This window comes from Nomascus leucogenys, chromosome 3 (assembly GCF_006542625.1).
Source record: "Nomascus leucogenys isolate Asia chromosome 3, Asia_NLE_v1, whole genome shotgun sequence".
In the NCBI taxonomy this organism is placed as follows: Eukaryota; Metazoa; Chordata; class Mammalia; order Primates; family Hylobatidae; genus Nomascus; species Nomascus leucogenys.
Window position 1 is genome coordinate 11,164,512 of NC_044383.1, and position 16,869 is coordinate 11,181,380.

General features: G+C 47.0%; 1 protein-coding gene across 2 annotated transcripts in view; it reads right to left on the minus strand.

The window, feature by feature from the left end:
- Positions 1 to 6,903: 6,903 nt before the first annotated feature.
- BTBD16 (BTB domain containing 16) overlaps positions 6,904 to 16,869 on the minus strand; it is a 66,866-nt gene continuing 56,900 nt past the window's right edge. For both annotated transcript variants that reach the window (XM_030802226.1, XM_030802222.1), the window contains exons 11-16: positions 15,585 to 15,676; positions 13,819 to 13,901; positions 12,564 to 12,641; positions 10,084 to 10,182; positions 8,386 to 8,574; positions 6,904 to 7,047 (exon numbers count right to left, since the gene is read on the minus strand). In XM_030802226.1, coding sequence (XP_030658086.1) covers positions 6,979 to 7,047; positions 8,386 to 8,574; positions 10,084 to 10,182; positions 12,564 to 12,641; positions 13,819 to 13,901; positions 15,585 to 15,676 — 610 coding nt within the window. In that variant the 3' untranslated portion in view covers positions 6,904 to 6,978. The remainder of the gene's footprint in view (positions 7,048 to 8,385; positions 8,575 to 10,083; positions 10,183 to 12,563; positions 12,642 to 13,818; positions 13,902 to 15,584; positions 15,677 to 16,869) is intronic.

The following is a 16,869-nucleotide window of genomic DNA, read 5'->3' on the forward strand; positions in this document are numbered from 1 at the left end:
AGCCTGGCCTGCAGCAGCTCGCTGTCAGTCTGTGGCGTGAGTAAAGTCAAGGAATGAAAGCACAAAGGTCACATGACTCATTCAAAGTCACAAAGCTCAAAGTCATGAGGAGCAGCCATAGGAGCCCTCTGTCCTACATCTGCCATGCCCACAGGGCAGCCACTAGCCATTGAGTCCACAGAGCACATGAAATGCGGCTTGGCGGACTCTGGGCGCACGGCCTGTGAGTTAGAGCTCCCCTGCAAGGAGGAGTTAAAAAAAAAAAAAAGAAAGAAAGAAAGAAACATGGCTAGAGTGACTAAGAGTGAAATTTTAAATTTTGTTTCATTTTAGTTTTTTTAAATTTAAGTGGTTAGCGCAAGTAGAAGGAGCAAGATAAGAATAATATCAATACAGAGCTGAGCTCCGCTTCCCCAGCATGGGAACCTTCCTTTTCCGCAGCACGACTTTTCCCAGAAAGAAGTCTGAGGTGGCCTCAGGCTGAGCCTCAGTCATGCGCACGGCCTGCCCCTGAGGCTCCATTCATCGGGGGCCTGGGAAGAGACTGAGAGGCTTGGAACCCTAGAGAGTCTGCAAAGCCAGGAAGCATCCAGTTCTGGTTTCATGTTGGGTGCTGTCATTACCTTGCTTCTTCTACTTAAGCTTATGGCAACTTAAATTTAAATGAATTAAAATGAAATAAAATTGAAAACTCAGTTTTTCAGTTTGCTCCAGCTACATTTGAAGTGCTCAAAGGCCACGCATGGCTAATGGCTACCACATCGGATACCACATCGGATACCACATCGGATGGAGCGGATATGGGACATTCCCATCATTGCAGAAAGTTCTGTTGGCTGGTGCTGCCCTCAGGGTCTGTCTCACAGAGGTTTCTTCTGTCTCTCCTCCAGGAGAACCTCCTTCTACACCCCCCAGCTCTCAAGGCCTCAGGGCCCAGAGGCCCAATCCCCCATAACTTACATCTACCCCCGTGTGCAAGCAGGGCCTGGGACTTCTGGTATCCAGGTCATTCCTGGGAAGCTCACTCTTCTCCCCAACAGCTTGGCGAACCCCAAACAGTAGCCTAGGCTTACAAGACCAAGAACAAACTCTCTCCTCCCCAGTATTACAAGATGCACCAGTCTCCAGGATGCAAAACCCTCTAAAGAGAGGTGAGGAAAAACCTTCTCCTACTCTTTCCAATTCATTCCTTTTCTGATGAGCCCACGGGAAAATAAGACAGTTCCTTTCCCCAGACCCTCCTCCTTCTGGTTCACAGGCTCAACCACTCACATCTGTTCTTCCGTGATCACAGAATTTGAGAATCTGATGATTGCAGCTGGAAAGCCTGCAGGGAGCACTTGGGTCAACCTTTTCATTTTGCATAAAAGGAAGTAGGCCCAGAGAAAGAAAAGGGACTGGCCCAAGATCGCACAGCCACCGTTTTGACCTTCAACAAGTACTACCTGACTCCAAGCAATAAGGGTGAAACAATAAGGAATAAATTGTATAAAGCACGTATTATGTGGTAGGTGCTGTACAAATCACATCAACTTATTTAATTCTTACCATGAGTTTGATTGCCTATCTCAGATCAGTCTCGGAGGCTGAGAGGTTAGATGGCTTTCCTAAGGCCATACAGCTGGTAAGGAGCAGAGCTGAGACTCAAACCCAGGTCAGTTGAACTCCAGAACCCGAAAGACTTGGTGTGCACCAAATGAGTCCAGGGCCATCTCCCCTGTTGGAGGGGAGGGGCTAGGAGGTGAGCCAGAAGGTGGGCATCGGGAGAAGTGAACGAGATGTTTCAGACATGGCACATAAGATGTTTCGTTAACCAGTGCTCATGGCCACTTCTTTGGGCATTGGGACTTTGGGCTTTAAAACTCAAGTTCTCCCTTGAATCTCTACGAATTTCTCCCTTGTATGAAAAGCTTGTAAAATTATCTTAAGAATTTTTGTCTCAAGACTAACACTTCTCAAGTTCAGAGATTTTATAATGTGCATACTGTGGACGTTTGGATAAACAGAGCCTCTCCCAGGATGTACAGCTCCACTTTCAACCACAAAGCAAGGGGGACTCCCTGCTGTAAAATGAGTTTTTAGGTTGCAAATTTTTGCCACTAAAATTTTTGAGGTGGACCATGCCCCCTAGTGGAAAGGGGCGGACTGTGCATTATGGCTCACCCACAGGAGGTGCCTCATTACTAAGTTCTGTTTATTTCATATTCTAGGAAATCAGTTTTGCTTTGTTTCGAATCAGCCAGTGTGGTGAAATCAATTCACAGGTTTTTTTGTTATTGTTTGGATTTTGTTTTGGCACTGGGTAAGGAAGACAATTGGGTGTGTGGAGCACAGTAAGAAACCCTGCTGTGGAATTGACACACAGATCAGTTTCTGGGTGTGATCCACAGACACCCTGCATCAGCATCCCCCAGGAAGCCTGTTATAGTGCAGATTTCTGAGCGTCTCTCAGACTTCAAAATCAGCCTCTCTCAGCCGGGGCCCAGGATCTGCACATGCACAAAGTCCCAGGTAATTCAGATGCATATTCAGTCCTAGAGCCATGAGGCTGGAACGCCACCTGTGTACCGTTTCCCTCCATCCCCACCTACAAGGACAACCTCCCATCCTTCCAGGCCCAGGTACGTGCCACTCTCCCACCCTTGCCCCTGCTCAAGGCCCCATCATAATCGAATGAGTTATCATATGAGGCACACCCTGCATACCGTGGCCTGGCGCGCAGCATATGCTCTGTACACATTACTTTTGAACAGATAGATGTTCAAGAAATACTTGAATTAAACACCCTAAAACATTTCCACTCTTCTCAGTGGGCCATCAGGGGAAATAGAAACAGATAGGCCTGTGGCCAGGCCTGAGCTGGACTCCCAACTCTGCCACACTGAGGAGCCTTGGATGAATAAATTTACTTTACTTTATCTGGGCCCAGACTGGAGTGCAGTGGCGCAGTCTCAGGTCACTGCAACCTCCACCTTCCTGGTTCAAGCAATCCTCCCACCTCAGCCTCCCAAGTAGCCAGGATCACAGACACACATCACCACACCCAGCTAATTTTTGTATTTTTAGTAGAGACAGGGTTTCACCATGTTGGCCAGGCTGGTCTTGAACTCCTAACCTCAGGTGATCCACCCACCTTGGCCTCCCAAAGTACTGAGATTACAGGCATAAGCTACCGTGCCTGGCCTCAGCTTCCTTCTTATCAGATGTGGAAAATACACCTACCTCATGGGGTAGGGAGGATTCAGTGAGACGGTGCTTAGTAAGCATTTTCCCACCAGAATCATTACTGCAGCTTGCTGGGGCTCCACTTCCCCCCCTTGTACAATTAGGAGGTGGAAATGACATCACAGGGCCCCTCCTTGACACCCCAAATCCTACTGTCTCCAGTACCTTCCTGTTGCCCAAGAGGAGGGGGAGGCAGCCCAATCCTTCAGTCCTTCCCTTGTCCTTTTGGGGCTGCCTTCCTCCTGCCATCCCAGCCCTGCCCCAGGTTTTGGGGCTGCCTTCCTGCCACCCCAGCCCCACCCCAGGTTTTCGTGCTGCCTTCCTCCTGCCACCCCAGCCCCACCCCAGGTTTTGGGGCTGCCTTCCTCCTGCCCGCCCCAGCCCCACCCCAGGTTTTGGGGCTGCCTTCCTCCTGCCACCCCAGCCCCACCCCAGGTTTTGGAGCTGCCTTCCTCCTGCCCACCCCAGCCCCTCCCTAACATTCCCCACTCTGCTTACTGCTCACCTTACAGACACATTTTTGGCATCGCTGCTTGGCAAGTTTCTCTCACTCTTGCAAACTCCTGGCGCATGAGTTTACGTATTTCAAATACCTAACAGTTGCTTCCCCTAGAGACTGGGCAATCATTCACGTTTCAGAGACGCTTCCAAACAGCCTCTCCTCTCTTAGACATCTGCAGATTTGCTTGTCAGTGTTTTTAGTTCTTGTCACCCCTGTTATCCTACAGAACTGTGGTAAAATGCCACAAGGTTGCATTTTTTCTTGAGCCAGTAACACCAAGGCATCTGCACAGGGGCTGGTCCATAAAGAGGCCTTACATACAGTGCTGCCTGCGGGGCTCACAGGCCCTGAGAGGGAGGCAGAGGGGTGAGTTTATGTCCCTTTTATAGATAAGAAAGTGACAGTCATGGAAGGTAAGTGACAAGTGACTTTTCTGATGCCCCACAATTTGAAGGTGAAACAAATACACCGTCTCCTTCCTCCGCAAATACTGTGCTCCCTGTTAAAGAAATCATCCTGTTATCCTGTTTAACCTCCCCCGCCTTTTTTTTTTTTTTTAATTGAGACAGGGTTTTGCTGTGTTGCCCAGGCTGGAGTGCAGTGGCATAACCGCAGCTCCCTGCAGCCTCAACTGCCTGGGCGCAAACCATCCTCCCACCCCAGCCTCTCAAGTAGCTAGGACTACAGCTGCACACCACCATGCCCGGCTAAGTTTTATATCTTTTGTAGAGATGGGGTTTTGCCATGTTGCCCAAGGTGGTCTTGAACTCCTGGGCTTGAGGGATCCACCCACCTCAGCATCCCAAAGTGCTGGGATTATAGGCATGAGCCACTACACCCTGCCATCCTGATTAGCTCTCTCAAGAGAAGAATGAGGCTCTGAACTGCAAATCCCATTTTAAATGGAAAGAAAACTACAAATGCACCTAAAATTCCTCCTGGAAGGTCACCTACCAAACATCTCAGTGACGGCAGTCCCAGGCCATTTGATTTTCTTCTTTGTATTTTCTCACTTTTCTGTGACAACATGTATTATTTTATTGAAGTAACGTTTAGTTTTTAAAAAGCAAAAAAGTGAAACCATCATGTTATTTGAAAATAAACTACATCTCCCGGTGAAAACCTGGATGAATCTTTTAAATGTGATGTGGAACAAAAGCATGTAGGCATGAAAGAGTGTGCACTGTCAGATTGTTTGTAAGATATTCAAACTAGAGGGCCAAACTAATTCGTGGAGATGGAAGTCAGTGTTGTATTCACCTTGGGGGGTCCACTGGGGGTGTCTGGGGTGCTGGTTATATGGGTCACTTTATGACAATTCACCAAGCTCTATCATAGATTTGTGTGTGTTGATTTTAGTTTTTTAAAACATTGAATTAAAATACTACTTATCTGTATTACTGAGTATTTCGGTGCCCCTTTAGGTTATATGCCCGAGCAAGTGCCTCGCTGGCCTCACCCTAGACCCCGCCCTGCGGGGATGGGAAGAATCACTGAAGCCATGTTATCCAATCATCCACCCCACTGAGCCACATCTGCCAACTCACCAAAACCCTTTACATTAGGGACTAACCTGGAAACATAAACTACTCTAGGGGTTTCAAACAGAATCAATATAATACAGAGAACTGGTTCCCAGATGAAGTAAAACTCAAGAAGCTGAACAGGGAATGAGACAACCCAGAGACTGCAGTGAAGGAAGTCCCCACTGCCCCAGAGCCTGGAGGGACACAGGGACGAGGTGGTATCAGAACCAGAAGCAGGGACTTTTGATGGGTGCTGAAACCCTAGCAGGAGGCTGTGGGCATGAGCTGGGGCATGAGCTGGGCAGCGGAGGAAGGAGACACAGTTACTGCAGGAATACGTCCTCTGAGCCCAGAGGGTACAAACTACCCAGGCCGTTCCTGTTCTCTCTCTTCCAAGCTCCCATCCCCACCTCCCATTGACTGGACATGGCCAGAAGCAAGCTGGTGAGGCAGCCTGGGAAACAGGGCTTGGGGAAGGGTGGGGAGAACCTGCCAATAGGCTCCCAACACCCAGTTCCTTTGCTTCTCCCTGCCAGGTCACACTGCACAGGTTCCTCTGCTGGGAAGGAGGCTCCCCCAGCTGTGTCTGACTCTGAGGTGATTATTAGACTAAACTTATCCACCTCATTGTCTGCATAGCGTCATCGACTCTCCATCACTTTTCCAAAGACAATGGGTAATACAATGCGGTGGACACACCCTCAGGTGCCCCCTTGTATAATTCTCTCCCCTTGTGTGTGGGTGGAGCATGTGACTTCCTTCTAGTCCAGAGAGTAGGGCAGAGGGGAGGGGCTGCCACTCCTATGATTACCTTACGTTATATACGATGCTGTCTTAGCAGACTGGAGTGAGAGATTCTTTTGCTGGCCTTGAAGAAGCAAATAGCCATGATTTGAAATGTCTGTAGAGAGTCACATGGCAGGGAACTGCAGGGGGCCACTAGGGCCTGCGCAGCCTTCTCTCTACCCCGGTAGCAGCCGTGGCCCTTGGTCATACAGCTGCAAGAAAATGAATCTGCCAACAAGCTGAACGTGCTTGGACATGAATTCTCCCGGCCATCTCTTCAGATGAGAAGACAGCCTGCCTGCCACTAAACTGTAGTCTTATGAGGCCCTGAGTATAGGTCCCAGTGAAGCTACATGAATTCCTCAACCATAAAAACTGAAGTAATCAATGTATTGTTTTAAGTCACTAAATTTGTGGTCCTTTGTGACACTGCAATAGAAAATAAACAAAGTGGGAAGCAAGGCTCTCTATTCCCTCTTTCCAAACTGCAGAGCTTCAATTTAAAAGGTGGGATAATAAATAAGTCACTCTGTACTTAAGAATCACTTCCTTCCCCTCCTACCTCTTGTTCTGTCTGAGCCCAAACTGCCAGGGACGATTGGCAGGCCTGTTGTTCTGTGTAGCAGGCAGAGCTGCATCTAAGGGAATTCCTCCATGCTCCTGGCTGCAGCCTGTTGCTGCTGCTGGTGCTTCCATGGTGCTGGGAGAGGGCAAAAAGTCAGGGCTGGACTCAGGGTGCTGTGGGGCAGGCCTGGTAAATGCACTCTCGGGTCTGGCACATTCCACCCTCAAATGATACAGAAGTGGACAAAAGTTCGAATGAGACCATAACGAACCAGGAAAGGCAATGGAATGCTTGAGTGCTCCCTTTTATGTCATTTTATTTTCTTTTATGCAGACCAGTCGGGGGGGAAATCCCATAGATTCTTCTGGAAACTGTCAGGACGCCGGGAAGAGGAATGCAAAACTTACATAGATTGGGGTGCCCACAGTTTGGATTTTCAAGGCCTAAAACGTGAAACAAAACAAAGTGAATGTGACTTTTAGGATAAACACAATTGCCCGCCAGAAGGGGAAAGAGGAAGGACTAACAGTTGTAGAAAATGCTGGCTCTCAACTATGGTTGCGCATCAGAATAACCTGCAGAGGTTATTTGAAATAAACTGCCAATAAATTAGGAATAACTTAAACACAATAATGTGCACAAATCTGAAGAGGACAGCTTGATGAATTCTCACCAAGTAAATGCTCCTGTGTAACCATTACCCTGAACAAGAAAATATTTCATCCCAGCACTTTGGGAGGCCGAGGCGGGTGGATCACGAAGTCAGGAGATCGAGACCATCCTGGCTAATACGGTGAAACCCCGTCTCTACTAAAAAATACAAAAAATTAGCCGGGCGTGGTGTCGGGCGCCTGTAATCCCAGCTAATCAGGAGGCTGAGGCAGGAGAATGGCGTGAACCTGGGAGGCGGAGCTTGCAGTGAGCCGAGATTGCGCCACTGCACTCCAGCCTGGGCGACAGAGCGAGACTCTGTCTCAAAAACAAAACAAACCAAAACAAACAAACAAACAAAAACAAATATTTCCAGCCCCACAGAAATCTCCTTCATGTTCCCTGTCAGTTAATTTCCCAGCCCCTCTCCCTCACCCCCACAAAAGAAATTGTTACTGTGATTTCTAACATCATAGAAAATAACCTGGAAGCTTTTAAAAATGCTGATACCCTGGCCCGACCATGGAGTATCTATCTGGGTCTGGTGATCTGGGTGGGGCTCTGGCCTTGGTAGTTTTAAAGCCCCCAGATGATTCTGATGTGCAGTCAGGACCGGGAATTACTCACTGGCTTGTAGCAAAGTCTTATTCTGGTCAGAAGCCAGGCCAGGCAGTGGATCTGCCTAGATGCTGGCAACCACCTACTGAGGCAGATGGGCCCAGCCCTTCCCCAGTGGGCCAGAGTAAGGCAGGTGGGTCTGGGCTGTGGATTTCAGGGAAATTAATGTGTCACTCACAGGCATCAGTGGAGGTAGTGATGGCAAATACATTCCACAGAGCCTCCTTACCTAAAAAAAAAAATACCCTTTGATGCTTATAAAATAGATCTGGTGTGACCCAAATCAGGTAGTCTGATTTGGGTTATAGTTATCTGTATCCATGGTTTTTCATTCTAGAAGAGATTTCTCTTTAGCATTATTTGAGGCTGTGATAATCCTTAAGAAACTGAGCCAGATTTTCCAGGGATCTTCAGCATAGAGCACTGGAGATTAGAAGCCAGTGATCCCCAAAAGGATAGGGGAGAGAAAGAGCAAAAAGGAAATAAAAGAAAAAGACAACATGAACACTTGCATGGCTTTTGCAGGATGGCGTGGTCAACCCAAACTTCTGCTTGATCTGATATGTCCTGAACTCCTGCCACTTGCCGTCAACCAGGGCCTCGGCTCTGATCTCGTACTTCACCAGGCGTACCGCTCGCAGGCTGACGAGGTTGTGCTCATAGACCGCGGAGGGGGATTCCAGGTCTGTGTGCTTTATTCTCTGCAAAGAGAGTGATTCCACCTTAGGTGGAACTGCAATCGGGGTGGCCCAGAGTTAGCAAAAGCTGGCGCCTGGCATATAGACCCTGGTATAGAATGTGTGCAGGCAGCAAGAGGGCATTTCCCAATTGGTACCATCTCCTAAAAGTTGCTGCTGCTGAGTCAGTTGTCACTGGAGCCCCCACCATACATAAACCAGTGGCCGATGGCCTGGGCTTTGGCCAATCTAGAAAAACACCATTAAGTCAAGCTTTATGATGCCTTTGCCAGAATTAAAAAACCGACGTAGTACTCATAAGGGCATTTGGACTGTTGCTGTCACATAATTCATCTCTTCCACCCAGAAGAATTCATTGTGTAGGGAGATGCCTGAGTCAGTGGTGACCAAGAGCTGAGGCCCAGGGAAGAGAAATGACTTGATCCAGGGCACATATGACGTACTGGCAAAGCTGGGACTAAAACTCTGGTTTCTTCATTTGTGCATTAATTCACTTGTCTATCCATTCATTCATTCAGTCACTCATTTAAAGCCCCTTTATACGGAGGTTGCAGTGACCCAAGATTGCGCCACTGCACTCCAGCCTGGGCGACAGAGCAAGACTCCATCTCAAAACATAAATAAAAATTAAAAAAAAAAAAAGCTCCTCTGTGTTCTTGGTGCTGTGATTGGCAGTAGTAATAAAAAGATTAAGAAGATATGGCCTCTCAAAAGCTTGCAGTTTAGAAAAGAGACTTGTAAGCAAATCTTAAGTGGAACACAGCGATCTTTCATCATACTTGTCATTGTCATCGTCAACATCATCACCCTCATCTTCCCTAATGCATATGGTGCTTTGTGTGTCAAGCTTGCTCCAAGCCACCCTGCACAGATTAACACATTTAAGCTCACAACAATCCGGTGAGGTATGTTACCTTCTCTGTCTTAAAGGTGAGGAAACTGCACAGAGGAGAGTTCCTGGCACTTGCCCAGGTCCTATAGCTCGCAGGCCGTTTGCCTGCAGACTCTCCATTCCTAAACAGGACATTCTCCTGCCTCTCCTAAATCCAGCAGGAGCACTACGGAGAAGTCAAGCACCCTCCTGACTTTTCTGGGGTCCTGCCCATAGCCCGCTTTGCAGCTAAACAAAATTACCCCCTCTCCCAGTTGGGGGCATGACCGGTTATCTTCATGGGAGAATAACTGAATTGTATGTATAAACTGAAGACGAAGTGAGCCCCACATGTGGAGATAGTAGACTAGAATCTAATCCTGACTTCACCCATAGAGGCCACATGAACACAAAGACGCTCAGTTTTTAGATCCTCATCTGCTAAATGGGACCAATACCTACTTCCCAAGGTTGTTGTAAAAATCAAATGACATCGCATATATGAGCATGGTTAGCACTTACAATACATTTCATGTCGATAAGTAATTTATGATGAATCAGTTATTACTAATTCAACATGGATTGACTCTAACTCTAAAAGACTGTTTCAGAGACATAACTTTCATGCACTCTATCCTTACCTGCATGTAAAAACTATAAGAGGTATTATCATGTTTGAGTCCCTTTATCTTAAAGAAGAATCCATATAGAGCAACCATTTTCGAATAAGTTGTATTCTCCTAAATTGGGAAAGAGAAACAACAAAGTGAAGGGGTGAAAATATTTAGCATTCAAAGTCACCTGGGCGCGGTGGCTCACACCTGTAATCCCAGCACTTTGGGAGGCTGAGGAGGGCAGATCATCTGAGGTCAGGAGTTCAAGGCTAGCCTGGCCAATGTGGCAAAACCCCATCTCTACCAAAAATACAAAAATAAAAAATAAAATAAAAAAATTAGCTAGGCATGGTGGCGCATGCCTGTAGTCCCAGCTACTCAGGAGGCTGAGTCAGGAGAATTGCTTGAATCAGGGAGGCAGAGGTTGCAGTGAGCTGAGATTGTGTCACTGCACTCCAGCCTGGGCGACAGAGTAAGACTCTATCTCAAAAAATATATAAATAAATAAGTAAAAAAAAAAAAAAAAAAAAGGCCAGGCGCAGTGGCTCACACCTGTAATCCCAGCACTTTGGGAGGCCGAGGTGGGCGGATCATGAGGTCAGGAGATCAAGACCATCCTGGCTAACACAGTGAAACCCCCTCTCTACTAAAAATACAAAAAATTAGCTGGGCATGGTGGCGGGCGCCTGTAGTCCCAGCTACTTGGGAGGCTGAGGCAGGAGAATGGTGTGAACCCGGGAGGCGGAGCTTGTAGTGAGCCGAGACTGTACCACTGCACTCCAGCCTGGGTGACAGAGCGAGATTCCATCTCAAAAAAAAAAAAAAAAGTCAAGAGGGCATGGTAAAACAAAGTATAGCAGCAATAACAAACGTCACTCATTCAGCAACTGATTTGAAAGTGAAAATACAACAGCAATTTTAACCTAGGAAACATGGGGAAAGCTAAACTGAAATCCTTGGTCGTGGTAATTGCTACTAACAATTTGGAATAAATTCACTCCAAATTGGATGGCAATTTCAACCTGAGTTAAAAAAAAATTCTATACCACATAGTAATGGTTTTAAGTGTAACTTATACTATTTTGAATGAAATATACTTTCAACAATCATGCAAGAAGAGACCACTGCCCAGTGAACCCTGGAGGCTACCTCAAGAACTATTGTTAAAGGAAAAGCTGTCAGTGGCCCTTGAAGGTCAGCTTCGACTGATCCATCTTTTTCTTTAAAAATATTTCAGTGATCACAACACTACAAAAAAATTACAAAGCGAAAAGGAAGAAGATATTTAGGCTGCACACAGCTCCAATTTATAATTTCTTCTATTTTTATGTTTTTCCCCATACTTTTCCCTATATCTCCCTTCACAGGTCCCTGGGAACCCATCGAGTTTGCAAAAGTTACAGCGTTCCCCCAAAACCATGCCTCACCCCAACATTCACAGTCCCCTGGCTGTAATCCTGCTTGGCAAAGAAGGTTTGAAATCAGGTAATCAGTGTTTCTGGAGGGTTTAGACCCTCCTTTCCTTGGTCTCACTACAAACAGTTGGTACAGTTAGCAGAAGTTGGTAGTAGACTTAGTAGTAGCTACTGAACAGTGACAATATTATTTACTCTTCATGTTCCTTAGTGAGGTAAAGAATAGGTTAGGTATGTTCTTAGATGACCTGTGGTCTATAGACCTTTGGAACAAAGCCTGTTGTTTCAATTTGATGGGCCCAAGAGCCACTCATAGCATTTGCAGGAAGTCCTGGCTCTGTGATCTCCACCTGCCCACTTAGGCACGATGTCTCTGCAACCAAGAGGCTGAACCAGCCTCTCCAGGGATGACTCAGAGGGGACTCTCTGATGATACATTCAGCACCCCTAGTTCTTGAAACATGAATTCTTTTGAGATCACTGCGGGGGTGCCTTGAAATAATCAAAGGAGATCAGTGATTTCTTGGAGAATTGTTTCCATCACAGGGAACCCAGCACGGAGCACAGCTACCAACCCCAACGCTCCCCTGGTCACTAAGCGCCAAGATGCCTTGCAATCAAGCTCCTTGACCCACTGCAGTTTTATTCTGAGATCCATCAAAATAGCTGCCCAGACTGAGTTCACCCCTATAAGCTTAAACATGGGCTTGGCATGGAGTCTTTTGTTGAGCCAGTTTGCAACTGTTGGTGTTTGTGGGAAATAGAAAGACCAACCCTTCCCAATTTGCCTTGGCCTTTCCTGGTTTTAGAATTGAAGTCCTACATCCCAGGGCAACTCCTCCATCCCAGTACCACCAGGACCGCTGGTCCCCTTAGTGGTGGAATTATTAAACGGCCTGTCCCAGGCCCCTGCCTTGTGAATTTTATTTCCTGGGAACTGATGACCATGCAGGAGAGACACCTGTGATTCTCTCTTCTGGTCCCCTGACCTTCCTACCAGGAGCCAGAAGTGATCGTGGCTGCCCTCCAAAGGTTCTTATCTAAGCACGAGAGGGACAGTTCTTTCCCTTGTTCGGGTGCAGTTCTCAGTACCTGGTTAAAGAGCAGCCCAAATCTCACAGCCTGGGTGTTAAGATCTTTCAGGTGGACCATGTCGCCCCCATTCTCCAGCTGAAAGGAAAATGCACACAGCTGACCACGGTGGGATCCTCTGGACACGAGTGCCTCTCTTCATCTTCGTGCCTCTTCCTTGATCCCTGCACCCCTCACCAGGTATGAAAAAGAGTTTTGCCTCTAGACTCACATTCAGTCATTCATTCAGTTCACGGACATTTATTGAAAACCTACTGTGTCTGGTACTGTGTCCAGTGCTTTCAGAGGATGCAAGGAGAAGACAGAAAAGTACCTGAGCAGTCTCACTTGGGAAATAAAATGTGTACATGGGGCAGAGATGATCACAGTCACAAAATCAAGAACAAGCAAGGCCCCTCATGGGATGCTCCAAGGTGAGGGCTGGGGAGGAGAGGGAGCGGAATTCGAGAGGATGGCATTGGCAGCAGGGGACAAAAGGAAGGAGGTGGGCAGAGTCAGAGGACCAAGAGGGAGGTGGGGACTTCCTGAGATGTCTGCACAGACTGTCCCCTCTCTGTCAGTCCTCTGCTGCTCTGTTAGAGCATGGTCCTGTGTTATGTCCCAGAAAAGCACCTCCTTGCACGGAGTCAAGATCTATGGCGCAGGGAGCGCTGAGCACTGTGGCTTGCACATTACAATAGGTATTTGTTGAGCAGGATTGAATTTTCACCAGTGACTCATACATCTTCAGAACTCTCACACTGCCCCTCTTCATCTCTAAAAACGCGAGATTGAAAACACATAAGAACTACAACAGTTTGCATGGACAATTCACAAAGGGGAAATGCCGCATGGAAAACATTCATGGTCACCAGTAATAAAGGAAATGCATGTTAAAAAATGAGATGCCGTTGTTCCGTTCTCAATTAAGAAAAGTGATTTGAAATTTAAATGCTCTATGTTGCTGAGGGTGCACAGAGAGAGAAATGCTTATTTATTACTGGAGGAAGAGTAATTTGGTCCCAACATTTGTTAATTTGTATCAAGAACAAAAATGCCTACGAGGGGAGCTCGAACTACCCGGATTCCAAGGCTGGGTCTCCTCCCTTCTCTCCTTCCCAGGCACTGCTCTCCCCACTTTCCCTGGAGGACGATCCAGATGTGTCCTGACCTCAGAGCTTTAGAGGTTTCAAATGTGAAACACATCTCCAGAAAAAACAAAGTCAGAGAGGCAATAAATTTCGACAACTGTGTCCTTGCAGAGCAGGCAACTCACTGCGTGGTAATGGTTGGTTGTAACCTGGTTCAGCCACGACTCTGGGAAGAAGTTAATGTGCCGCAGCACCTCCAGATCCTTGCCTGGGAAGAAACACAAAGAGAATGTTTTTTAGTTTTATTCACACCAGAGCCTCAAAAGTCTCATTTACAGAAAGGAGAAGGAAGAAGTCAGGAGCTGAGGGAAGGGAAAGGGGTGGATGGTCTCCTTTAAGGTTTGATTGACAAAGTAGAAGTAAAACATCTCAGGGTCACTGTGGTTATGTTCAGAGTCAATTACTTTTATAATCCAAATCAATTCTCTTTTAAAAACATACAGAAATATCAGCCTGGCCAACGTGGCGAAACCCCGTCACTACTAAAAGTAGCTGGGCGTGGTGGCACACATGTTTAATCCCAGCTACTTGGGAGGCTGAGGCAGGAGAATCACTTGAACCCAGGAGGCAGAGGTTGTAGTGAGCCGAGATTGCACCAATGCACTCCAGCCTTGGGGGACGGAGTGAGACTCCGTCTCAAAAAAAACAAAACAAAACAAAAAACACAAAAAACCACCTTATACAAATAAACTTTCAAAGGAACCAATACATTCACTCCAAATTGGATGGCCATTTCAACTTCAGTTTAAAAAAATGTCTATACTACATATTAATGTACAATTTAAGTGTAACATATTATTTTGAATGAAATATACTCTTAGCAATCCTGCAAGAAGATATTGCTACCCAGTGAGCCCTGGAAGATACCTTGAGAACTTAAAGGAAAAGCCATCAGTGGCCCTTGAAGGTCAGCTTTGACCAGTCCTCCTTATTCTTTAAAGATATTTCAGTTCTCCCAATATTATCAAAGAAATTACAAAGCAAAAAGGAAGAAGATATTTAGGCTGCACATAGCTCCAATTTAACATTTCTATTTTTATTTTTTTCCCCATACTTTTCGCTAGATCTCCTTTCCCAGGTCCCTGGGGAAGAGTTAGTGTTCCCCTACAACCACGCCTCACCCCAACATTCACGGCCCCCTGGCTGCAATCCTGCCTGGGAAAGGAGGTTTGAGATCAGGTAATCAGTGTTTCCGGAGTGTTTAGAAGCAATTTGGACAAAACCACCTGGCCCCATCAACCATTCCTGAATTCTAGAGCTACTTATTATGTCTGGATAGCTGGAAATGGCTTTGAAAATGTTCTCAGATGTCCTTTCAGATGCAAAGATCTCACTGGGTGGCCTCCTGGACTGCCGAAAACATATTCCCCAACATTTCTTTCCTCTTTCCGAGTTACAGGTACCATCCCCTGTGCCCAGAGCATGAGGTTGAGGGAGCACAAATCCAGAGTTTTCTCCCAAACTGCAGAACAAGGGGCCTAGAAGTGAAGCATGTGAAGAGGCAGGACATACAATTAGATCCCAATAAAACAGCCCTCGGCAGCTGTACACTGCTTCACAATATATAAGCCCCTTCTAGCCATCACTGTATTTCATCAGAGCTCAGATTACCCTCATTTTACAGACAGGGAAAGTGAGACCAGGAGGCTGCACAGACTGTCCCCTCTCTGTCAGTCCTCTGCTGCTCTGTTAGAGCATGGTCCTGAGTTATGTCCCAGAAAAGCACCTCCTTGCACGGAGTCAAGATCTATGGGGCAGCTTGGAAGTGACAATGCCATGTTTCAGGTGATTCCCTTGGAAACATCAGGTGGGGCTCCCCCGGCAGTGGCTGAGGGGTGGGCAGGTGCCCAGCAGCTTTCCCATGGATGCGGTCGCTTGGACCAGGGCTTACCTTTGGTGATGCCATGCAGACGCAAGCAGAGGAAGAGCGGCCTCAAGCTCTGTCCTATGTCCCGGTCCAGAAAGCAACAGTTCTCGGGAAAGCTTAGCAGAGGCATAAAGAAGAATAACAGACTTTCAGCAAACTCCTCTCTGGAATTAGCTCGGGCTAGGGAAAGCCATGTTGTAGAGACTAGTGGCTTCACCAGCCAGGGGGAGATGGGGCCTCGGTCCCTCTGGAGGGGTCAGGTACATGGAAGCAGATGGTGGCTTAGATGACATTTTATAAAGTCCAGCCCCAGAGATGGTAATGGAGACAAATGCTTATATTCCCCTCAGCATCTACCACTGAGTTCTGCACATAGTAATTGCTCAATAAATGTGTATTAAGTGACTGATGGGAACACATGTTACTTTACAGAGGACCTCAATATCATTTTCTCACTTGAGTCTCACAAACTTCCTGTGGGGCAGACGGGGCAAGGATCATGAGCTCCATTTTACAGGTGGGAAAAAGAGGCTCAGCTCAGACTGGAACCCGGGACTCCTGACTCCCCCTGTACATACGCTGCCCTTCCAGTAAGCGACCAAATTAGGCGCTGCGAAAGTGCTTTCTGATAAAATTAAAAAGAAGAAGAGAATGGCTGTGTGGGGAACTAGTTTTAGCAGCTGGTTTCAGGATCAGTTCTGCTATACTCAGTTAATGCCAAGCTCCAATTAACTTCCTCATGGAGCTGAAGGTCAGCGCTGGGTTGAGAAGATCCAGTTCTTTTTGAGAAGACATGCACACACAGACACGCATTCCCTGCCCTTGTTTTCAAATAACTTACTTCACAAAAACTGTCACTTTTCATAAATGGGGACAATGGGGAACAAAGTTTCCAAGTCCCTTTGGAAATGCAGTCACTCCCTCAAGGCAGAGCCTGCATCGGACCCACCCAGGGTACTTGTAGATTATTTTTCCGTAAATCAAGAGTGGTGTCCAAGTCACACCCTGTCCCAGCTGGACAGAGGGCACCACTGGCCCTGTGGTCCCCTCTGTCAGAGGTGCCCACCAGCTTTCCCGGAACCGTTTATTTTCATAAGATCTGGGAATTCCTGGGACCGCCCAACTGCTCCACGCCAGTGGTCCCAGAAGATAGGCCTAGAGGTGCAGAAAAGTTGTAGGCACAAAGACAAGTGAGTTCTGATTCAGTTCAATGGTTATTTACGAGTATCTACCCTGTGCCTGTCTCTGGAAGTGGACAGAGCAGCCATAAATAAGGTCAGGCGGATGCTTTCAGGAGGGCAGAACTATT